The following is a 26,524-nucleotide window of genomic DNA, read 5'->3' on the forward strand; positions in this document are numbered from 1 at the left end:
GCTGGTAATTAGGGATACGAACTTCATTAATCCTTCGTATTAATCATTTGTCTTTCGTATAAATTAAGAAACTCGTGTCAAAAACAGCCCTTGTCAAATTTTTCCATTTTCTATCATAATATTCCAGTAACCAGAAGCAAGACACGCAGCATGATAAAATTCATATTGTAAAAAATGGTCCGTGTCTTGATTTATTGTCGAATAAATTATAAACCGGTTCTATAAACATCACACTTGTTATCTGATACGCAACTTCGTAATTTAGTTACATTTAATTACAGACGTAAATATATAAGCATGAATATTTTGTTGAATATTTTCTTCTTAATGAGAATAGAAGCATATCGACCAGTAATTAAAGCAACTGAGTATCCTTTTTTTTTCCAGGAAAAAGACAAACACAGACAAGAGTCGTTTTCTCATAAACTTCGATTTCTGGAATCTAGTTGGATGGGAATTTTTTTCCCGACGTTGTTTTCGCGTCTCGCGTTTCCTTTCGAGTTTTACAATCAATAATGTAATTAAGGGTAGAAAGTGGAAACTTGGCGATTAAATATCCCGCTGCGTTCATACCAAATTCTCAGTTACAAAGTAACAAGGTAAAGGAAAAAGTTTCTTACACCATCTAATACGAAAAACAAATGGTTCGAGGGCAATCAGATTTGAAAAAGTTATCTCATTAAACGCGTGAAAATTTGAAAAAAGGGCAAGGAAAAGAAGACGATGACGAATCGACCGGATTTTCAAGGAGTCCTCGACACCAAGTAAATCAAGAGCGATTACTTTTTAATTACCTTGGCTGACGCGTGGGACTCGTATCACCGCCATGTGCCTCCGTTCCAGACATTTTAAGCGCTGCAATGAACGAGAAAAGGGTTCGAGTATCAGTGAACGATCACGTCGCCGGAAGTCGTGCAGGAGTTACAGCGAATTGATCGCGCGAACGAACGCCAAAATCAACTGATAAAACGACCTACCACACGTTCGCGTCCATTGGACGCGCGCCTCTTTGCGATCGGTTAATTACCTGACGCAATTATAACGCGTCCCATTTTCACTCGTGCCGCTGAAAAGCGTAAAATCTATGCAAAACGTAATTCCATGCGTAATTGGAATTTTAATACCTAGTTACTTTACGAAAGTGTACAAACGATATGTAAAGTTAAATTAGAAGATGGTAAATCAAAATTAATTTCCTTGGATAATTAGGTTGTTCTTTGAAAAATGAAAAGGAATCACGAATCAAGTAAATAACAAAAAATTAATAAAACGTAATATTACCTCGCTTTAAAAATGTGAACTAGATTCCATGGTGCGTGTAACGTGATTTGAAAAATGTCAAAATCTTAGTTGTCTGATTATTTTAAATTTCAATATCCAGTTTCCTTAGGAAAAATTTGTAACAGCCGTCGTAAACGATACGTAAAACTAAATTAAAATACGGCAAAAGATAATCCAGCTAATAAGAGTGTAAACTAGTTTCCTCGAAGAATAAATCTGCTTTATACAGACCAATAGCGATTCGAGTAAACACAAAACGAATAGGAACGAAATTACGATTCACGTTAGAAATATGAACGAAATTCCATCCATTCCATGTACAACGACTGTACAAAAGGACACAAGTGGGTCACGTGATCTAAAATAAAGAGAAAAAGAGTGACGCGGTTCCGTCGACGCTTGTTCGAGCAAACAGACTAGACGGTTCGCGCATGGTGACAGTGCTACTTCGGCTCACTATCAGGCGAAAGCACTATTCAATTTCCTGCTATCTCATCGGCCTGTGCACCCTTCCACGAGGGTTGGCTCTACCAGACTGCAGCCGAGGGATCGATGTGCCGGAACCCACCCCCGCGTTCTCGACAAGAGCACTCCGCGCCTCTCTGTAACACTTCCGTTTTAAATACGCGCCATATTCGTGTACCCCTTTTGTCCTACGCTGTCCAGGCGGACACGATTTTTCCATCCGAACGACTATTAAAGGCGGCGATTAATTTAGATTCGTAGCCACTTCTGCCGAGTTTCTTTAATAATATTTGAGCGGTGTTTGACCTCTCGAGAATGCTGGAACAGTAAATTTTGATAATAGGAGGAAATTACGGAAGTGACTTAGGTGCGAGTTCTTTAGCGTAGAAGGGAAATTTTTGAGCGAGAAGAATTCGGAATTTAAGAATCTTTTTGTCATTTTAGTTTTGATGCAGATATGTCGACGAAGTTGGTGCAATATCTGTAGCAGGGATGTTTATGCATTTGTAGGAAATTGAAAGGTGGAAAGGTTTAAATAATATCGCGTATCCTCGCATCGATCAATTTTAATGCACCATCTTCAAAACTAGCGAAACCGTGGCTATTTCAACGTCATGCTTACAAGTCTAAATACTTCCATCCAGATACACTAAATCGTATCTGCTTTCCAGTTAACAGCTTTTCAAATCCCATAGATCTTTTCCATCGAGCGTTCCACTGACGTGTCATTCAAGCGAGCGATTTACGACGCGTTATCATCGTTCTAAATTTACTGTATAACAATACTTTGTTATCTATATTTTGCAAAAATGTTTATTTTCGCTTTTCTACGTATCTGTATTCGGCAGTCCAGCTAACCTTGTAAATACGTGCATTTTAACGGGCTGATCCCCGTATACAGATAAATAAATAAATATCTACGTAAAAATACATATAATATCAGACGTATTTAGTGCAATATTCAGAAAATGGAAGAATTATTTATTATTTCATTCTTTTAGTTGTATTCATAACAGCATGAATTTTCAGTTAACATGCAGAGTCTACCCATTTAATGAAACGAATGTTATCTTAGCGTTGACTTAGAACTTAAATAGTTTCTTAACATTTCTATTATCTTGCTAACATGTATACTCACCGTGAAAGACGAAGTAACTCGTTAAAGCTCTACATAAGCTTCTTTCTTATATTCGTACAAATATTTTTCGTGAATATGCGCATTCTACTGACAGCGTATCTAAAATAAGGATAATATTTTACATTTTATAATAACTCAAAAATATTCGCGCTCCTTTGACGTTCGGTTTGAAAGTAAGGCGCATTAGTATACGAATCACGAGGATAAGAATTCCAAAGAGGAGTCTTCCGTTTTTCAAACGTCTGCTCCGAACAACTCTTTCCTTCTACCTGCGTCGTAAACCTCTGGGTCAAGATGATCCTGACACACATGTCGTCCATTGAATAAAAATCCTCCTGACCTACATACGATTTGACAATTGATTTTTTTACTGGGACAATGATTTCACAGGGTCGTTTAACTGGCGAAACGATATCTAGTTAAACAGAAGATTGAATAGACGTCTGTTGGCCTATTGCAAGCTCGGCACGTTGTTTCATTAACTTAGTAAAGAAATTTCGAACGATATGAAGCAACTGAGGAGGAGTTTTTCGAATTACGGGCGTTTCTCGAGATATTTTTCCGATTGTCACATTTTTATAATGTACGGACTTTACTATACACACCGGTAAATTACTATTGTTGTATTGCCATAATTCACTCAAGTACAAACAAGTTGATAAAAAAAAGGTATTTTTTTAGAAACGCGCTTTTTCGGTTTAATGTATTTCAAATTACAAAAGATACACATTTAAAGATATTCATGAGATTCAATGAATATTGCCCGTATAAAATAAAAATAGAAGAAATGTTATCTGCAGAATTTTTGTTGAAACCTGCTGTTGCAGTTATGTTGAAAAATGAGAAAAGTTAGGACATTGAAAATTTATTGTCATTTTTGGATAAAAACAATGCTATAAAATTAGAAAGAATTATTACAAATTAAATTTTAACACATGACACATGTCTTCTGCTCGATAAATATTTTTGAAAACTCTTATATCCATTTTTATTGCGCTATAACTACTTAAATGTGCGTTTAATAAGATACTGCACATATGTAATTACCTTTCATATTATAATGTAACGAGGAAACCAGCTATTTGAAAAAAAGGTGATCCAAAGTAATTTTTTTTTTTTTTTTGAAGCTTCATTATTTTTTACTGAAATTAAAGTAGTCGTTTTTTTCTTTTGACGTCATTTTATTCTATATTAAAAATGAAATTTGTACAGTATCGATTTTATAGGTTTTTCATAAATATCGCGATTTCATAAACGAATGAGGGTTCCAATTTTGAACATTTCAGAAGCAGGATTTTAGCAGATACACCGGTATTCCAAATAGCTGCTCAATTTTAACCTTCAGCTAGTTTAATGGCGAGAATTAAAGAGAAGATCCTAGAATCGCGACACGCTCGATGCTTTTCATTATGTCACCATTTATGTATATCACACGCTTGGCGAATTTTATTGCATTTATTCCACGTTTCCTTATGAAAGACACATATAACAATTTACGAGTTGACACATAAATGGATTCCTTTGTTGTATTGCCAAGAGGAGACAGGATGTCACGATTGTTGGAAATGTTCGGAATACAGCGGATATGGAGGTTGAAACTTTGTCGGTGTATTTGGCGTAGGCACAATGAGGCTAATCAGCATTCTAAGCATCTCATTGACATGCAACGTCGACAAGCAACACAGTTTTAGGGGTCAATTACACCGACGTCGAGAAATTAACTCGCTGATTCACAAGGACTTCTATTGCTCTCTCGAACCATCAATGATAGAGAATAAACTACTACTTAATTCTATAGAGATCCAGAACATTGTATAACTCTAAATTTACATTTTGACCATTAAATTCCTCATTTTAATTTCTACAAATTCAGAAAATTATATAATTCTAAATGTACAGTGTTAAGATTATTCAGAAAAATTCCGCGTCTCAAATATCATCGTTTAAAACTCTATGAATATTAGCATTCTCTATCACTAAAATCTCTTTTTGACATCAGACGTCCTTATTTCTTCAGTGCTGACACTTAATCAGAGATCGTTTCTTGCGAATGCAGGCAAATTAAATGAAATCGGTTGCTATCGTCACCTGCGTTGTGACCATTTTTCCGAATTCTTCTCCAACCGATACCCCACGATGGGAAAATGTAAATTTCGCGGAATCATGGCGAATATTGAATTTTAATAATTCCTCGAACCGCGGAATGAAATTGCGGGGGCCAATGAGAGGAAAAAAGTAAATTACCATGGCCGTGTGAACGAATTTCAATAATAAAGAGAACGTAATATTCGACGACCTGGATCCACGGCTCGTATAGTCAATGATATCCTCGAGTTTCTTAAGCCTAGACGCGAGTCTAAGGATTCGAATCTCGCGTTTGATGCTCTTTATGAAAATGATTCAATAAAATCGACGAGTTTCTTTCCTTTCTGAGTAATACATATATTAAAATGATGTTGCTTCACTGTATCTTCGCTCGTTTTATTATCGAAGCACCTAATTAAAATTCTTCTCCAAATTAATGTTCCAATAAAATTTTCCAAGCAAAACTTTCGTAACAAGTGATGTAATTTGTGGTTTTACGTAAGTTATATAACAACCCGGGTTGCTTTCCGATATTACAAAGACAAAAGCACACGTGTGGCCCATCCGAGAAATTTATATTGAAACGCAAAGTTAGCCCTGACTCAATTAGATACGTATGAATGAACATTGTATTTAATTATCCCTGGGAAAGAAAAATCAGTGTAGACGAGGCATTGATGGAGCGCGTAAGTAGAATCAGACGTTTCCATCAGACCAGACGTAGTACAACTTATTCATCGAATTTTCTACAAGTTTCTGGCATTAATTAAATTTTACCATTATTCTTTCATAAAAAACGAAATGCTTTAGAATATCAATGATTAAGAACGCTCTATTTCGCAACACATTTAAAGAAATTAATCCAAATATGTCTATTATTCTAAAAAAAATATAATTGCAAAATAAGTAATAAAAGTTTCGAGATCTCTTCGGTACTGTTTTTCTACTGTTGGCATTGCTCAACTTTCGTTTTGAAAAGATGATTATTATCCATAAAAATTTATAAAAATTTCATCGACAGATTCGTTAGAATCATTCGAAAATAAAAGAAATGCAAAATTATTCTGAAAATTATTAAAAGCAGCTCAGGCATAGCCAAGTTAAAACGATCTTGCAAAAGATCTAACTCACCAACATACAGAATCTTTTACATACACGCACGCACCCAATCGGCAGTACAAAACTCTTAACAAGCAAAAAATACCAAAGAGGAAACAATATCTGTTTCAGTCGAGAGAGGAATCACTCGATCGGGGATTAATTCGTACGTCAGCTTCGACGGATCCCGGACACGCTGTTGACGCACCGACGCTGCGCGCTTTATCAAACGCTGAGAAACGGCGAGTGTCAACGCGCGATTGTCAACTGGTCGAAGTTGGATTATCAGCTGGTCCCATCGCGGGACCGGTTTTCGGATTAGAGTGGCCGACGAAACTTCGTATCACGTTGCGGCGTATCGATCGTTTCGACGGGGCGGGACACGAAAGGAAATATCGATGGTCCGGAAAATCCGTCACCGATCGAGACACAGTCTAGTTCGATTCTAGCTCCAGTCCATACTCGTTTACCCAGAGCCACGCCACTGCAAACTAATCGAATACGGGTTGATCGTTGCGCGCGTTTCCTCATTGAAATAATCCCTCGAAAAGATACAAAAGAAGGCTGCAAAGTTACACAAAACTCGGCCCGCACCAACTGTTTACTTTACGATCGATACATTGATTGTACCAAGTTACATAATAAACGCAACAAATAGTTTTTGAGGCAATAAAAAGCTTAGAAACTCGTGGAAGAAATAGCATGTATATGATCCGTAAGACAACTCACTTGGAAGATCGTAATGTTCATAAATCATAAAATACGTAAAATTTGCAGAGCCCATTAGACTGCTTCTACCTCGAACAAGGCCAATACCACTCTCGCCTATCGCGTTATTTAAAATGCAAAGTGACTAGAAGCTAGATTAATCAATCTCGCGAATTGAAAACTATGGAACAATCTTAAATTTACCTCGAAACGTAGTATCCATTATGTATGCTATCTTATTGAAATTAGTGAATTTATAGAAACAAACCAGTTGTTTCTTGAGAACTGAACATCAACCGCGCACTTGTGTAATAGAATTGAGAAGCTGAGAAAAGGTAGAGCTGATTACTTAAGCTTGCGAGAGGCTCATTTATCGTTGGTGCTTTCGTGAAAGCTAAGAATATGGTACGCAGTCGTACATGATTTCCCAGACGCTTTACACTTACCTGAAAATGTAATTTCGTCCATTTGTGTAATGGATCGTAGTGGATCCTGGGGAAATACCTGCGATCGAGAGGCTGCGAGTCTCGTCAAAGCGACCAATAAATGCCAACCACAGGAACGCGTACGAACGGAACACAAGCAGAGCAAGTGAAGGGCTAAGATTCCCAAAAGACGCTTCAGAATCTCATTGTCTGATAATTGGCGTATCTCCGCAGCGAAATCTCGAAACAACGAGGGCCTTGGAAGGGCTCCACGTCCCCACGGAGCTTTTTTCTCTCTCCTTTCTTCTCTTCGTGCCTCGATCCCTTCTCATTTTTGTCGTCGACGACAGCCGTCGACGGGAATCCGTGCGTTTTGAAAAATTAATCTCGTTACTACGCTTGACACGATGCTCGTTTTTTATGACGATTTTTATGAGACATCGTTATATTATTTTGAAATAATGAGCGGAGTGGGCGGCTAGACGGTTATCGTTTCCATGAAATTTGATATTAAAGCTGAATCGTAAAATTTGGTGACACAACTGTTCATAGAATTGTTGGTTGGAACAATATGCTGCGCGTAATATCATTGCGCGTTGCCTAATCCATTCGTTGGGTAAGCGTACAAATTTCTAATGTTTATGTCACAAGTGACATAATTCGAACAAATTTTGCAGGTAAAGCGGGAAACTTTTTAGAAGCTTACAAAAAATTATTTACTGAACGGAGGGGAATAGCCTCTTTGAAACATTGACCAAATACTATTGCTGTAATTATCCAGTTTTTAAATTCTCCTTTGATGGTTTTGATGTTTTTCTAACAAAGTACTGAATTATTTCGAGTTGCGGCACTTTTGAAATAGATGAAAATAAAAAGAAATCGCACGATATTGCTATACTACAATTACTATTACTTTCGGTTCGTGTTTAATCCACTTGTGAAAACACTCACGACAGAGGAACTAACTTCCTAAAAATATTATTCCAGCATTAATCTCGTACTGAATCAAAGTCACGAAAATAAACATAAATGGACGTGGCGCGTTCTCCACGCTCAATTCTAAGATCATTTCTTACCAAAACGAGCGAAAAGAGCAAGCTCGGGGTTCGTAAATCATTTATCAAACGATGCACGCAATACCTGTTGAACGTTTCAACGGATGGAGCGCATCGTTTGACTCGATTCGGTTATTTTAATGCGATTCTTTTTAATGCGAAACTCGACAGGAGCAACAAAATAGACGAGCTAACGAGAGTCTCTTATCCCTGTGAAGGGTCTCAGACGTTAAATCCGGCGCTACGTGCTCGATAAACGAATTCTCCAATTTTAATATTAAAATCCATTCAATCTCTCGCTGTGCAATATTCCCCTTTTGCCTGGCCAACACAGTCCCACAGTTTAAATAATCGATCAAACTGCGCGTGTATTTTAACCTACTTCAATTATTCATCCGACAGTTAATTAGGCCCAAGCCCGGCTCGTTACTGAATTCGCCAGTTGTAGTCCAAATTTTCGAGTACATGTTACCAACACTTCGTGTACGTTTGCACGATGAAATTGATGTCTGCGATTACGTAATCGTTGATGTAAATTCGTTATTTCATTGTTTGGATTATATACTTCTATTATTCTGACTGCAAAAACACTAGTACTTGTCAAAATGATGAATTACAAACTTGTTAATGTTACAGTACTTATGGCAAATTTGAGTTTTAGTATTATTGAGGTAGGGATCTGTGATTAAATTGTCGATTCTCTTATGCAGATCCATGTTTTTGTCCAGTGCACAACTAAGGAAATAGAATGTAAGGAAAGATCTAAATATTACAGAGATTTAAATTAAATTAAATTCTGTAATCATGTCATATGTATGTCATATTAAATGAATAGATGTACAAATTCGCAGATTAGCAATAACGTGTAATTAATTATCTACGTTATATTAATTTAATTATAATTGTTTATGTATAATCTGTTTAGATTACAGGTTGGTAATTCTAGCGTTAACGCGACAAGTACTTGCAACGTATGGGCCAGTTCTCTCGGACAAGCAATTCTTTGTTCAACGTTCCATTAGATGACCACTATGGGATGATAGATTCTGTTACTTTTTACACCTTCGTGATTCTTTAAGAATATTTGTAGAACGAAAATTAAATTCCTGGCCCCAAGTATAAATCACATTACAATTTCATAAGATGATCGATCTCTTAAACTCTTGCCACAGTAGCTACTTAAGTCACTGTAACTTCTTCATTATTGTAATATCATGTCAGCCGACGTAATATTGAAACATTATGTGTAATTTATATTTGAAAGTGAAACTAGAATTCAATCTAAATTTTATTACGAATAGAAACTGCTTTAATTTAATCGGATCTGTAATCTATGTTACTGACAGATTAAAATAAAATACGCTGCAACCAAATGAAATTCCTTGTGTTTCACAAAACTACCATTCTTCGTTTGTTAAAATACCTTGTATACTATTTCGAAACTGAATAATTCAAGTTCTATCATTTTTTTCGCTCCATCTTCGTCTCCCTTCATTCAATTCTCATTGCCGGTCATTATTTTGTAGTGACCCGAATAACTTCATTTAAAGGATAATATTTTGAAAAATGAAGAAATGCTCGACGTTTTGATTAAAGAAATGCAGAAAGATCAGTCCATTAACTTACTTATGTCTGACAAATTCGTTTTCATTTTACTTAACTTCGCATTCCCCTAAAATCATTTTTGAATTGTTATGTAAACAAAATTACAATTATTCAAATCGAGCTTTACTGTGAGTCAGATCTATAATCCATAATTTAGAGCTTCTACTAAATCAAAAGCATAATCCAAAGATTAGAATAAAATACGCTATAAACAAACAGAATTTCTCCTTCCCCACAAAAATTCTCCTATCAATTTATTTGCTGGTGTTCGATAAATAAGTTCCTATTTCACTTAATAATTCCACATTCCCCTAAAATCATTTTTAAATTGCTATATAATCAAAATTACAATTATTCATTACAATAATTTAAAGATTGGAATAAGATTTGGTATAAACAAGTAGAGTTTCCCCTTCTTCGTAAAAATCATTGATGTCTGACAAATATGCTCCTATTTCACTAGACTTCTGCTAAAATCACGGGAGTCTTAGCATCGGATAAAGACGTTCGGGCATTTACATGCAAATACCGATTTCATCATTCTCCAGCGGGCTCCCGGGGCTTGTTTACCCATTTATATCGTTGAGTAGACTCTATCGATTCGGAGCATCGACGTCTGTATTCGGCTAACGGCGAGTCACAGCCGCGATTTGCATACGATTAGGCATATAGAGCGCATCCAAATAGAGGGTGAGAGAATATGTGGCAGCGATTTCTCGATCTTATCACGGTTGCTTCCATTTTCCTCGTCCTTTTTCATCCGGCTTTCCCAGTTCCGTGAACACAAATCCGACCCGAGAATCCGTCGGCGATAGGTGTATAGAGGTTCACCACCGTTGTACCGGCACATCCTGCAAATCCTTCGAGCCCCGAAGCTGTATGCGAGGAACTACAATGGACAGCCTTACCGTGGAATACGCTGAAAAATCCGCATCGACCCACATAGTTGAGAAGACGACGGGTTTGAGCTTAATTGACGTCGATATCGTGCCATCGACTGAGATTTCAAGATATTTTTATGTTTGAAGAGTTGCAAGGAATTGAATATTCGATTGATAAAATTTGGACTTGAAGAGGCGAAAAGTAGAATAAGTGTATTTTCTTCTAGAAATGAGATAAGCATAGGAAATGATACACAGGATTTGTTCTTATCTAGAAGAGAAATGCTTCCTTCATGACAGTAATGATATTTATTGTTCAAAACTACACAGAGATTCTTTTATTTCGATTCTATTTATATTCTCCAATTTAAAAATTCCAACACTTGTACTAATAGAAATTCAATTGACGACGAAATTGAAAGAAACGAATAGAGGAAGAGCGTTTGAGTAACGATAAATATTAACATCTAAAAATATGTAACAAATTTATCTATCTGATTAAAAGAACTTTGCATAAGGCATGGTATCCAGATCCTGAAATTAGTGATAGAAACTACCGGAAAAAATGACGATAGCTCAGAAAACAATGACAAAAAATTCGTGGAGACAGATACCAATGTTTTGTTATAGTGGCAAGTGAAACGTTGTTAAGTAGCTTGATTACTATTCGGCGGACCATTGTCAAGAAGGTCGACCCACGCTCTTGACAATGCCTAACACAGCAGCAGCCGAAACGTCAAGAGAGAACCGCTCGTAGAGCAAATAAACTTTCGAGCATCGCTGATGGGAAATTACAAGGGGGAGCTCGAGTGGGATCCTCGTTCTCCTTATGTCGGGGATATTAACTGAATTACTACTTGCTCTCGGAAGAAGCAATCACTGCTGTTTACTTGCTCCGAATTGCTGCTTGCTTCTGAGAAGAAACAATCGTGTTTAGAGTTTAATTACAACGAGTCATTGCGACCAGTACGATTACTATTTACCGAATAGAAAGATTACTATTTATGTTTATAGGGGTTGCAAGAAAACTCATTAGCTTAGACATGCCTGCTGCAGAAGCATAGTAGCAATGAAATTTTATATTGAAATTAATTTTATTTTTCCATTTGGATGTTCGGAATAATAAATGAGCAATAAACATAGTTTTAAACGTGTCAAATTTGAAAGCTACACAGGAAAAATAAAAGTTCGAATATGGGAAATGTGGCGTTATTTTAAAACCTGTAAAAAAAAAGAAAAAGAAATTCAAACATTTATAAAATTAAACAAGCTTATTAAACAAGACTCATAGAGTGTCTTTAAAATATTCCAACATTCTAACTAACTGAGATTGGTGTCGCGCAGCGTATCATAGACAACGTTATTTCACGATGTTCGAAATAAATCTCTCAAAATTCCAGTATAAAGTCACCGACGGCGGAAAAAGCATAAATTCAAAAGAAAACGCGAAGCTGTCCCATCGATGACTGACGATTTCGTAGGAGAGGAGGACGCCGTCGTGGCAGATAGAAAATAAAGCCGACGCTTTCCGGCGCAGCATCATAAATCAACGGCGGACCGTTCGCCGGTCATAAATCAGGCTACAACTTTTCATATTTATTTCACGGTCCACGCTGATCGGTCATGCGTGGACATCGTGACACGTGGACCGGTCTCCGCTTCCTGACAGCCTATTTTCGAGCGAATATCGCGGGAATTTGCATCAGTGACGCGGCCCGGCGTAAAGGAGAGCAAACAAACGACCCGTGAGCTTATTTGTTTTTTATTTCGGCCGGACAAAATTCCCGCTTCCACGTTTCTGTATCGATGCTCTTTCGTGAGCCCCGTTCAATTTCAATTTCGAAATCTCTGACGAGTGACGAACGACGATTCGGTCTTAATTTCCTTGCCTGTCGAGATTGATATTTGCTAGATTTTAGAGATCATTGTTGTGAGATACGAGACCCATACTTTAAAAAAGTGCAACGATGACAGAGACAACAATTTGAAATTTAAATAAAGAAGCTGAGAGAAGAATATGAGCTCCATTCACCGGAACGAAACGTAAAGCATAATTAATGAGATTTTTATGTCCAATTATAAATTTATATAAAAATAATTGAATACTTTTAATAATTTTACTTCGTTTGCTTCAAGTATTATTGCGATTATTAGTATTATTAATTATTAGTATTATAAGGGCGATTATTGCATCATTTTTATATTACTTTGAAATTATATGGGAAAAGATTGAAAGAGAACTTAAGAATACAATTTTCTCTGGATCCTGTATATTGTAATTTAAAAGTGTTTCAACCCGCAAAGATCCAGCGCTTCGAAGTTAAGTTCCACGGACAGTATCGATTCCCTTCTTGTAAAATATGGCACGGCGTTGTCTTACACGCTCGTAGACACGGAGCTTAGCAGTGTCGCGCTGCAAGAAACGACGGGGAAAAAATTTTACGAGATCGAGCCACCCGCGGGAGCCATAATTTTTACGCGATCGATCCTCCATATTTCTTTAATCCGAACCATAACCACGATATGACTTTACGCGGACATTTCACACGCAACGATGCGACAAAAGGAATCTGAGTGACGTACAAGACAATTTCTTTTCCATTATCTTCAAATAAATATTAAGGAAATCCTAGGACTATAAGAATAGTCGTTTATTTACGTGAGAACCGATTATATCGCTTTTAAAAATTGAAATTACCAAGAATCATTTCTTATCTGGCTTCGTTAAGCTTGCTTTTCTAATTACTGATGCTATTGTTATTCTGAAACTTTCCCTGGGATTAGAATAAATGTCTGTTTAATCAAGGCACAATTCTAACTGCAGCAATTACGAAATTCTACGAACAGCGTGGATCTTTTTCAAGAGGTGTTCGATTGGCATCACGAAAGAAATCTGCGTGGGAAGCCTCGTCCTCGCCTCCTTTGAGTCGAAACAGAGGAAAGAAGCTATTGTTCACTTCTACGAGAACGAATTTCAAGTCTCGAGTTTCCTAAGGCGAACTTCTTAGAACAATCTTCTTTTTTTAAGAAATTAATATAAAATTCGAGATACCACTTCGTAGAAAGTCAAGATTCACAGATCGTCAAACGTTCAAAGTTACAAGGCTACAGATTTCTTTCTTACAATCTTAGAATGTTGCGTTGGATAAGATAATCGAATGATTCGAACTTCCTAGAATTTACTTGCGAACTTAAATTTGCTTTAATATCGAACCTGTTACTATATTTTCCAGAAAAACGTATTAATTCGAATAATTTGTAAATGAATTCCATTAGTAACTAATTCGTTTGTGCAATACTGTTCTGCATACCATAAAGAAGATCATCACCTGTTTACGTCACTAAGACGCAGTGCTATAGGTCAAGCAAGTAGTAGAAATTTATTTCGCCGTAACAATAGGGTGAAACTCGTTCGAGAAGAGAGATAGAAATGTTCAGCGTAGATTGTCGAATGCATTAGTAATCTAGGCGGTCGAGGACGAGAAGAAAGGGACATCCGATACATTTGATCGAGCTCGTAAAAGGGCACATCCCTCAAATAGTCCTCAATATCCGTTGCTCGTATCTCGACCCGCCATTTTATAATGCAGCCCACATACTGTCGCACGGCGTTTCAGCCTTGATTTCAGGTTTCTTTCACTTTTTTTTTTTTTTTTGTATTAAATGGTCGCCAATGGGAGGGCAAAAACGTGCCCTTTTTCGTTTCTTTGCGCATGGCTATCCTTGACCCTTCGGCTATTATGAGAATCCAGTTTCTTTCCCCCAGAGCTTTTATCAACAAGTGTGGGAGAGTATAACGTTATCCAGGAAACATGAATCGACATAAATTATTTTTAAAAATCGTCTAGAAATTCTGAGCCATTCAGCTGTGTCGGTGAAATATAGAAAAAATTTCGTGATTCCATAAAGAATTACTTAAGAGATTATTTAATTAATTAAAGAGCTCAGCTGGAACTACTCAGTTCGCATTCATTTTTTCTAGAAACGAGATAAGCGCATAAGACCTTTATTTATCTGGAGGATCTTTTTAATGAATTTCTAAATCTTTATGAGTAGAAACGGTGATATGTTTAAACATATAAAAATAGATTTCTCCTAACAAACTTCTCTACTAGAATTCAATCTCACTCCTAGTTACCTTAGATATAAAAACTTCCATGATAATACCACTTCTCTATCGAATCTTTCCACCTAACACGAAAGTGGACACGTGTGAAGCACAGTGCGAAGAAGCTCGAATTAATTCCGAGGAATTCGAATTGTCGCTCGCAGGCTTTCGTAAAAAAAAAAGTGGCAAGTTCTTACTCGAACAATTTCCCTTAACTTCAACTTCTTACTTAAAAGAAGTTGGCCAGATGGTGAGCTTTAGCCGGAGGAAGTGCGACTAGGGGAGTAACATTTGCAGTCGTAACTCGATTAAAGGAAAAAAGACAGAGTTACAGGAACGAAGCATAGAACTCTTCCCTTTCTTTCGTTGCTCGACTCTCCGAGGAAAATTTATCTTACGGATAAATTTCTCTTGCAGCTTTCGGATTAGAACTATTAATATTCGCGGAACTGAGTTCCCTACTTTTAATTTAACTTGCAAGATCGACGAGCTTCGTGAGGATGTTGAAACAAGTCGACTCGTCATGCCAATGTTTCCAGCACCGTCTTCTGCGTCTGACGTTCTCGTCATTCCGTTTGATTACATTCCTGAAAAGAGTAACGCCATGGCTCCTTGGCGTTCCACGCTCCTAATATTCGCCGGTATTACATGGCACCCGGATAGTTATGTAATTTTGCACGGACCAAAGTTGGCAGTGAGATTGTGCTTTAACATCGTTTGATACTCTTTTTTCTGTGCCGTTGAAATAAACGATTCTACGTTACTTGTACGATAACGCCCCTTCCTCCATCCTGCCCCTTTCATTGCCAGATGATAGGATTCCCTGTAAATTTCTTAAGCTTTCTACTGCCAGCCGCAAATACGTGATATATGCGAAGAATATCCTGGCCATTTTGATATGTACGTTTTATAAATACAAACGTAAACAAATGGCACCTATGTGTCGCGTAAGCATTAAGGGCGGATGTATCAGTCAGGTGGCAACAAAAGGACTAAGGAGGGCTGTAGTTCTCGAATTCTTAGGTTCTGTCTTGCTTTCATTTTAAGAAACAAAAGGACCTTTCACCTTTTACATGTGCACAATATCATACTTTGGCAAGTTGTTTATTATCGTTTGTGCCGTTAACTACTATTTTTAATTTTGTTAAATGTAATTAATCTTTTTTTTATTGGAGTATATTATCTTTGTAAAAACGTCAAGAAATGTACGTTTCAATTATTATTTGATTACAAGCTTACGAAATTCGAAAACTTGAGAACATAAGAATGTACAGAGTGTACATAATATGAAAAAATGCATGAAACATCGAAAGCAATTCTACAAAGTAAGAAGTTATATTAATTGCTACAAAAAAAATCTTCCCATAGTCTGAAAACATTCGAATCTCAAAGGGTTCGTGTTTCAGAAAAACATTTAATGGATTTTTTGAAACGAAAAATTACGGATATCAGTAATTATTCCCTTATATTTTCCTTAAACTTAGAAAATGTCTCAAGTAGTGAAAAATACAATTGGATCGAAAAAGTCGAGTTACAAAGGTTGAAACGTTTTATGGTAATCTGTAGGTTTACATTGTAACATGATCTGTTATAACGTTTGCGTAAATGTTATCGGGGATAATATCCTCTCTATTGTCCCACTAGCCATCAGATGAAACACAATTTGCATGGAACCACATCTCCAAAATCTGCATTCTATGGTAATCTCCGTTCGCCGTGTATCAGTGGTTGAGAATTAATTAATAGACGAAACTGGCAGGCTCGTGGACGTTCGTATGTTTGCCTTGTTACTGAAAGATTACGCGTCGAGCCATGCTTCGAATGCAATAATAAGATTAGCTTCTGTACGAGAACGCGTGTTTCTCACACTGAATTGATAAGAACGATCGCTCGAAAAAGTAGAATACATCAATTTCAACTGAAACGAGTTCGATTATCAACGTACATCTTTCAAAAGTTAAGAGTTTCTCGATGAACACAGTTCTATTACGAGCAAAATAGGAATGTGAAATAATAACGTGCAAGAAAGATTAAAATACGATTGTAAATAATTTTGAATGATATATCAAAGTAACGAGATACCCTTTGGACGTAGAAAATCGTTTCAAAAATGTTCAACTTGGAACATTAGCCAACACTGTTACGGTGTAACGACATTTCCGTATCTGTAGCTCATAGAGAATTGCTTAGTGAAACGTAGTCGCAGAAAATATTTCAGACCGATGGTGGAAAAGAGTAGAAAACGATAAAACTGATCTTTTGAAGAGTAAATAGTCGCTTCAGATGCACTATGTAACTCTACTTCTAATATTTAAGATTACATATTTTCTATCATTAAACAGTAATTAAGTCTAAATTATAAGCAAAGTATAGAATTATTCGTTTCTTTCGATTATTGCATACAAAATTAGATACCATTTAAAAGAACAATTCGTTTGGCTTGGTTTAATTGGAAACTACTCGATTTTCTCTTTGTCGATTCGGAAGTAACTTAGAGGTCTGGACGGTGAATTTCTCTAATTGTCATTGGTTTTCAATGGTTTCCCCGGTACCAAACAATGCTGGCCACGGAAAGTCGAAACCTGGCAAGCTACTAAACGTTGTGGCCTGTTAATCTGCAGAACGTTACCTCTTTTAACTAGAGGTTCGCAGCTTCGTGAATCCTTATAAAGGAAGCATCCCCTATTTTCGTCCCTTTGAGATCGCTCTCAAACATCTACTATAAATATTATACCACCCCAAACGAGATTAATTCACAAGCCAACTAACGAAAAAGACACGGGCAAGCTTTATAAATATTTAATAAAATTGAAAGATAGAAAAATAATAAAAGCTTACGAGTTTGTCGAAGACGATGGCTGATTCTCGATCTTCAGGAACGGTCTCTTAAAGGTGCTAACGATCAGGATTCTCAGCTGCGAGTCGCAGAGGCAGCGTCGTCAGCGCGCCACTTGAAAAAATGTCTCGTCCCGCCGAGCGGATTTTCATCTTAGATTTCTGCCGCGAAAGGAACGCTGACGCGTCGATCAGCAAAATAATCGTGCAGCTTCTCGTTCCATCTCTTCTACTGCGCGTAAGCTCGATCTTCATCGAATACGAACCCTTCGCATCCTATTCCGCGTTTTCATTCGATCCTCCCGGTGCCAGGCGTTCTTCTTTCAAACCTTACGACGTCCAACGTTTCCTCGATGCAGATACGAATACTTAATTTCAAATAATACGAACCTATTATCACGTTCGAGATTCTTCCTCTATTCTTCTTTCTCTACAAACTCGTGCAACTTCAAGCTTCTATCTTCTTGTATCTTCTCTTGTTCCTGCCCGATCTACGCTCTTCTCGATCCGTTTAAATGATCGATTGATTATTTATGAATCTTCAAATTGCAGATCACTGGATTTCGTCGATGTACCCTCTTGAAACCGCTCGAAATCGCTCGACCTGGCACCAGGGTGATAAAGGGACACTATCCGATTCTCGCAGATCGCGTAAAATCGAGGATCGTTCTCGTTCGGGGCACACGTGGAGCGAACGTGCGTACTACATGCGTGGGTGGTAGCGTACTACTGAGTTTCACGCTCGCGAAAAGCCAATCTCGACTCACCCCCACCTGCGCCGCATCTGAGCGCCCTTCCAGCCCCTAGCTCGTCTTCGTCCCCTCTTGGCCGCTCCCGAGCTAACCCTCTCCTCAAAACGAGTTTGCGCCCCTGCCAGACTTTGCGTCTCCCTCTTTCACTTTCCCACTTTGCTTCTATTTCTTCCCTTCCCCATCACCACTCGATCTGACCGCAGACAATGACACGATCACGATGCCGCGGCGGCCGAACAGGGCTAATGTAGCTTCCGATGTTCCTTTCGGTATCGCGAAGCTAAGAGACGATCCAAGCGTTCCTTTTCACGATCGATTTTGTTTGTTAGTATAGAGGGATAAATGTGGCGAAAATTTTGGGGGAAGAATTTTTCTTCGGAGCCGTGGATATTATTTTCTTGGTAGAGAGGGCTCGCTGTTTCTTGCTTCTCTTCTTTTTTTATTCTTCTTAGAGGGAAGGGAGATATTAATATCTGAAGATATCTTGGAAGGAAAGTATCCTGGTCGTACAACTTTCACTGCAAATATGGTTTCGTATGCTAAGCGATAGTTTTCGTACAGAGTATTTCTTTTAAAGGAAAATATCTCGTTTGGAGGAAAATTGGCCAAATCTTCGACACGAAATAAAATTTTACTGCGATCGAAAAATCTCTAACCAAGCGTTTGGAGATTCAAAATGGTCAAACTTTGTAAAAACGTGCGATTAAAAATATATGCCGATACTTAAAACCCATATTCTTCAGCAATTTAAGAGATTCTTTCAGAAATAAATTTAATTCTCTCCTTTATTCTATAATCTCTCTAACTTTTTACTAATCCGCAAAATTTCTGAAACCAACCTCACGACAGTCTTATCTCGAGTGATTCATTGGTGCGACCACGGTTTCAGTTGGTTGGCGCGTGTGCATTTATCGCCGCCGATTGCTCACCCCAACACACGATAAATGTTTTATCTGTCCCGGTTGATCCCTTTCTCGTTCGCTTCCGTTGTTCCGTTCTTCTCCCTCTAGCGTACATAATTCTGCCCCTGGCTGACTCCCTTTCGGTCAGAACTCGGAGCCAGGGCGCCATTCAGTCTAGCCAAATAAAAGTTCGGTGTCGTCGTCTGGTCTCGAGCGATCCCTGAATTCGGTGTGTCTATATCGAGATTAGGAATTGAGATGGCTCTAGCTTGGTAAAATTCTATGTGAATTCATGAGACGAATTCCTCGTATGGATACCGCTTAGACCGACGAAGGAGCCTGCGCCTTCATTGTGCACTTGGAATATTCGAAGATTTTGTGATACGCTTGGTTTAACGTAGGAAAAGTTCGATTAAGGGTAAACGGAATGTTCTTCTTACGATTTTATCGAATTATTATAGGAATTTTTGATGGATTCTCTTTTAAAGAATGAACAGAATCTTGCAAACAGTTGCAAGCGATTTATAAGAGTGATAGCTTCAATACCGAGAAGGTCTGTGATTAGGTATAGTAGAACAATTTCAAAATATAACGATAAGGATAATATACAGGATACAATACCACGCAAAGCAACTGAAGAACATTCAAAACTCGGCTTGGGTTTGTACCCAATTTTCTATACAACATATTTTATTCCATATTATAAGCGTCTGTATTTTATTATAAATTTTGTAAGTGATATGTAGAAAGATTTTTACGAATGTAGATTTCACGCGATTGTCAAATCCCTGTGAACTTGCAAAATTCCCGTGTATGTTCTACTTTACATTTGACAACTTGTCTGGAAACTTGTACCCTTTGTATTCCTTTAGTAGATGTTTTCCCCGTTTAAAGATTCATTCGAGGACACAACGTCAGCAAAAATTACCCTTAATAATACTTCCTTTCGTCCCTGTTCCTCTTCCGAACACTCATTTCTCATGTCGCTTCGCGATACTCACGTTGAATATTGCCCGAAATAGACACAATTATTGACCTGTTTCACCAAATTCCCCTTTAACTAGCTCGCCATCGTAACAACTGAAGATTTCATCGAATAAACATAGTCCAACCAGTTGATTAACGATTAGAGGGTACTTTTATCGTCAGAATTTTTCTCCATCTCTCGGAGAAACATTTATTTCCTTCTCGCCTCTGTAAATTACATCTACAGGAGGATCGTTTGTCGCTGTCCTTTTATCTTTTCCTCTCGTTCCACTTCCTCGGCTCGTCTGTTTCAGCATCTTGTGCCCGACGTTCGTTATGAAGCTATTGCATCGTTCTTTCTTCGTTTTCATCCATCGAAGGAAACGTATCTTCCAAAAATAGGGAAGAGTCTTACAGTTCGCCCGTGAAAAGTGGAGATCGTCGATCGGTAAAAAATCAGTACTGGTTAAAAGAAGGATAATAAAGAGTCTGTCACGAAAAAGAAGGATCAAGAGAAAGAATGGAATCCTCTCGAAACTTTCCTAAGAGACTGTGATTTACTTAGTCACGATAAGCTTATCGACGGACGATCTTATAGCAGGTTGAACCTGTGAAAAGTATTGGGATCGTTCCGCGATTGATTTCACAGAGTTTCGACAGGCATATGTCAATGTCCTGGGATAACGAGGCGATAGGTAGCAGGAAGATTTTATTGTCGAGCCATTTCGTAAATAGTATAGCACAGTGGGAAGATGGTACAAGTATATTTAAAAAACAAAAAAAAAAATGGAAAGCGAGATAAATACATACGACATATGGTATATTAATTTTTCACTTGGACGCAATAAATAGAAAACACGAATGTGACATTTAAACATGTTTAGTATTTCATGGAGAAACATGCTGTTTCCTGTGTTTTAATGAATTCGACGAATTCGTGTGACTTGGAACGAAAAACGTCAAAATAAAATGATTGAGTAACGTTGAATTATTCTTAACAGTAACAAGTGGCCTCTTTTGAATTGCAGCAAAACTTCGTTTATACGAACTTCATTTATATTTCAACGGAATTTTAGTAAACACTTGATTACATTAAATCATTTCCTCGTATAAAATGTAAACTCCTATTATACTGCGATTAAATATCCGTAGTTAGGAAACTCCAATTATTAAGTTAGAATTCACTTCATAGATTCATATGAGCAGAGTTCTACTATACTATACAGGATATTAAAAAATGGACAGTATTTATCTAATATGACAAAAGTATCGTTTGAGACGTATTTCTCAAGTGATAAACGACTTTTCAGTTTCACGCTGTATTATTTTGAAAACTGTGAAAAAAATTCTCGGTAAAAGAGTTGGCAAGTTCTATAATCGTAAAGGGAAATAGAATGAACGTGTGAGAAGATTGTGCAAAAATATCGTTCGATGGTTATTTTTCAAGTTATAAACGATTTGGTTTTAAACTGTGTTATCCTTAAAAGTGTAAAAACAGAAGCCTCAATTCAAAGATTGGAAAATTCCATAATCGTAGAGGGAAATGAAATGAATGTATCAAAAGATTAAGCTAATTGAATTCGGATCGAGGCATCTGATTCACGTTGAAAACGACCAAAAAGAAAAGAAAGTATCTGATTGCGTTTTATCGGACGCACGAAGAGACGAAGGGAGAAAATTAACAGTATTATTGGAAAGATATATCGAAGAGGGCGAGGGAAGGGAAAAGTGAGAAAAGACGCGGAGGAAAACGAACTGCGGCTGTACATATCGATCCATCGGGAATCGGCACGCAAGCATCCGCGTTTTCCATTCAAACACCAGATTATGTCGCGTTATGTTACATAGCCTCGATGTAAATTTCATTATCGTCGGTGAAGCGAGGATTCGGTTAAACGGCGATTCGTGTACTGACGAGAGTCTGTATGGATGACGATAAACGTAGGCATTCGCTATTATGACACACGATGTGGATTACCGAGTAATTTCTGCTAATAAATTCGAGCAGTTGACACAGTTTCGATTATTATGTGAGTTCATAACGTGGCTTGTTCTGTATTCAAATCCTATTATGCTCGCTGGATCATTTGCGATTCATTTATGCGATAATATCGAATATGTTCATAGTATTAATTGTTTGAAAAATTCAAACTTTCTATAAATGATTTCTTAATAGAATATCAAATCACAGTACCAATTATTGTATTTATGTTTAACGATGAAACGCTCTAATGAAACGATAAAGACGTTACAATTATTACAAACTTCTCTTGGAACCGTAGTTGGTATTTCTTTAATTCTACTACATTTAACTACGTTATAAAAATTCACGAAGAAAACACTTTACATCATCAGCTACTGCAAGGCGTTTTCCGTTATATTTTTCTAAAACTTCCAGCTTCGAATAAAGTCGCAGATAAATAGCATAAAAAGAAGTTTACAAACGTTTAAAGACAAAAGAAATTTACAAGATCGTCGCAGTACCGCCTGGTTTCTACACCGAATTAAAAGACGATCCTGCAGAAGCGACGATAATAGGTGAAAAAATTCAGCGATGCGGGAATCAAACTTGAAGATGTATATACCGAGAGAACTCATCGACAGATTCGAAGCTAAAGGCGAAGAATCGGTCGAAATATCTTTCTCGCGAGATCGTATCAAGAGTACACACACAGAAACTATCTATAGGTGCAACCGAAGCGGATATACATAGATGGAACGAACTGGTTCCAGCGGCGGAGATAATTCGACGATGCTTTTGTGCCTGGAATGGCTATAAATTGAAGCAACCTATCGGAAAGGGAACGCCGGTGGATCAATGCCAGGAGCTCGTTTCATCGAAAATCGCGAGGAGAAAGATTCGAGCTTCGCGTCCCTCTTTTAATTTCATTCCTCATTGTTTCTTGCTCCCTACGCCCTCGAAAAATCGAGAGATTAACGGAGGCAATTTCGAGTTGCTCTGCCCACCACGTTCGCAATTCTATATCGACTATTGTATCCTGGAAATTCCATTTGACAAAGCGCTATTTTCAACCGATTTTCTTTGATTCCCGATCCACATTGCCCGATAGAACTTCATTTTCAACCAGCGTTTAATATACATCGTGTTCCACGCGATAAATTAACTGGAGCAAATTATGCGGGGGCTGGCGGTAGAATCTAATAGCCGAAGGGAGGAAGCTTGTTGAATTTCGTGGTGCTCTTCAAGATGAACCTGAGAACGCAACGCGAGTAATTAGACGATCATCAGCCTCGACCTACTTTTATCTTTTAAATCTAATTAAAGGCGATTAAAGTTATGGATTCGTGCTTTTCGTTTGGTTAATTTAAGTGAAGAGAAAAGTTGCTAGGGAAATAACTGGAAACATTGGTTGGTGTAGATGTCAAAGGCAGAGAGTCGATAAAATCGAGAGGGCGGAAAAGGTGGAAAAACGAGGGCAGAATTATCGGCGGGCAGTAATTTAAAGGGACGAAAGTCAGCGACACGCGTGATCGATAAACAGGAACAGCAGGTTCTCCCGTTTGTTTGCGATCCAACGGGGATGATAATTTCACGTCGATCCATTAAGTTAGTTAATTAAGCGTACGCGTTTCGCCACGGCGATCGCTTAACGAGTTGCTGCGCCGTTGATCGATTCATTAATTCGCGACTTTGCCGGATAAGCCGGTAGCGAGGGACCGTGACCGACTGAAAATTCTCTAATCCGTGATATACCTGGGAAATAAATTAGGACAACGTGGTAAATGTGATCTTTCGAGAAAATTTAGATATCGTACACGTGCGATATTAAGAAATCGTAACATATGGACAAATATGTTCCAATAAGTTTAATTAACCTGGCATTGGACATGTGGGTGCTCAATAGATGGACGAAGTATGATAGAAAAGTGATGATACTAGAAGCACGTAATTTTAAAACTGACTATCGTTAGCATTGGTCGTGTACTAGCAGAGTAAAATTAAGTAAATTGAGAAGAGGCGAAGTTGATTTATTCGGTTTTTGAGAGACTCGATTTATAAACTGTTTGCTTCGTAATAATCTTTGTTCAGTGCAAATAAAGAGTTCTGAAACTTTGTAAAACTTTTCAGAAAGGATCCACAAACGCGTCACTTGTATACTCGTGTTTCAGAAGTATACTTGTGAAATCCAGCATGCCCAACCTCATTTACAAAGCGTAATTCTATCTCAGACGATGTAAAACACTTTCCCCTGGTGCATAAAAAAGAAACCCTCTACCACTTGCTTAGATATGCTACATAACGGTAGACATATTATATAACAGCAGGTGGAATATCATCGCTATCCGGGGATAACTCTCTCGATAAAGGATTTAATAAACGTCATGGGATCCGGATACATGGCGTCCCCGTGGAATTATAAATTTTTACGTCTCACGCGGGGGTCGATACGTTCGAGTATCGAAAGAACGACGCAATATACGTCGCCGTTTCGCCGCGATACGAACGTCGCGTTCTTATCCTGGAACCGTATTCTCGAAACGGAAGGAACTGGCGACGGAATAGGGACGATCCACGATATTCGTCTTTTATCCCTTCGAAGCAACCGAGAGAAACCTCGAAGGATCCCTGTGAAAGATTTAAAAAAAATTCTTGTCCCTTTTAGCAGATCATTTTTCATCGATTATCCAAGTTTCTCTACATAAATATTCGTCAAATATTCACCCCAATGAATTCTTTCAAGAGTTTGAAGGAATAAAATGTATTGCAGATTTCGGAATTACAGATTGCTTCTCGTGGAATTCTGCGGTGTTATAGTTTATGGTATTTTGATTAGGATAACAAGGGAAAGTCTTCGTGTGTCTGTTAGTTCTGTTATTCCTGATGAAGCAGCCGTGTTGGCAAAATGTCAGAACCGTCTCTCGGAAGCAGACGGCTTACAGCAGGAAACCTCGAGCCGGTATTAACTGTAAGACCCTGGCTATGAAAGCTTCAAATATCTCGTTCCTATCAGACCCGTACACTGTCGAGAGAACGTGGCTTGCGATCTACGATACAAAACCTTCTTTGTTTAGATTTGTGGATTAATTTGTAAACTAATAAAAAGTCAAAGAATTTGAAAGACACTTGCTGGAGAATTCGAATAAACTACGTGAAAATGTAATAAAACGGAGAGAATGTTCTAAATTCGAACAATTTTATAGAGTTCGACATTCTTTTTTTAAGATGAACACGTGTGAATGTTGTCTATGAGACTCGACAAATTCATGGCTTGCTCGCCAACGAAGGAAAAAAGAATGGTTAGCAGAGGGTGATGAACGAGACAAAGGAGGTATGCAAATGCACGATACACGCACATTTTTGTGCAACAGGTGGCCATCAGTTGCAAGAAGCGATTGAGTTAGAAGATTCGTTTGAACAGCCTCGTGTTTTCGATATTTAACAACCCGATGATACGATTACTTTGATAAACTCGTTCGATACGCGATATCTCACGATACTTTCGATATGTTCGATCATACAGTTGATTCCTTCTGTTTCTACGATTTAATTTCCAAACAATTTAAATAATGGAAGACAATGAAAGTATAATTAAAAAGCAGGGCTTGGAAAATCTGGGCTACGTTAATGCCTCGAATTCCACTAAAACTGATTTCTTTAGTCGTTTGGAACAAGGTGATTTCCAATTCAATTCCATTCCGCGAATACCATGCTACTCTAGGGCTCTAATGAACAAGATGCTCAAGGAATCAGGTTATCTAAAACAGTTGGAAAGATCCTGAAGATTACATGGGTTAATAGGTACACAGTGTTTAAAAGTAAGACACATGTATTAGGTTGTCCGAAAAGTTTCTTTCGTTTTATGAGGAAATTACGTACGATCCATTTTGTTCTGCTGAGATACAGACCTGGTTTCACGTTTGTATGAAACTGCACTGTTGTAAAAAAACACGTTTGCGAAAGAAAGATACTTTTCGGACAACCTAATATATATCATTCAGTGTTTTCTTTTCTCAGATCCGGGAGAATCGAAATTCCAACTATTTTAGACTACTGCTTTACTAATCGTGTTGTTTCTTCCTTTTCGCTGTGATAACATCGACCGAGACAAGGTGCACTCATCGACAATTGACTCTAAAAGCTTTACAAGGTAATTCAATGCAGAAACCTTTGAATAAATTTTCGAAGGATTAACAATTATCGTTACTACGTGTTAATACACGAAGAAAATGCAAAATTCACATTGAACACCCGGTGTAC

General features: G+C 37.7%; 1 protein-coding gene across 1 annotated transcript in view; it reads right to left on the reverse strand.

Moving 5' to 3' along the window:
• LOC117243520 overlaps positions 1–18,475 on the reverse strand; it is a 39,845-nt gene extending 21,370 nt beyond the window's left edge. Inside the window, exons 1-2 of the mRNA XM_033511086.1 lie at positions 17,688–18,475; positions 795–855 (exon numbers count right to left, since the gene is read on the reverse strand). Of these exons, the coding sequence (XP_033366977.1) occupies positions 795–847 (53 nt within the window). The 5' untranslated portion in view covers positions 848–855; positions 17,688–18,475. The remainder of the gene's footprint in view (positions 1–794; positions 856–17,687) is intronic.
• Between the last annotated feature and the right edge of the window lie 8,049 nt (positions 18,476–26,524).

This window comes from Bombus vosnesenskii, unplaced genomic scaffold (genome assembly GCF_011952255.1).
Source record: "Bombus vosnesenskii isolate JDL3184/JDL3185 unplaced genomic scaffold, Bvos_JDL3184-5_v1.1 scf7180000013266, whole genome shotgun sequence".
Taxonomy (NCBI): domain Eukaryota; kingdom Metazoa; phylum Arthropoda; class Insecta; order Hymenoptera; family Apidae; genus Bombus; species Bombus vosnesenskii.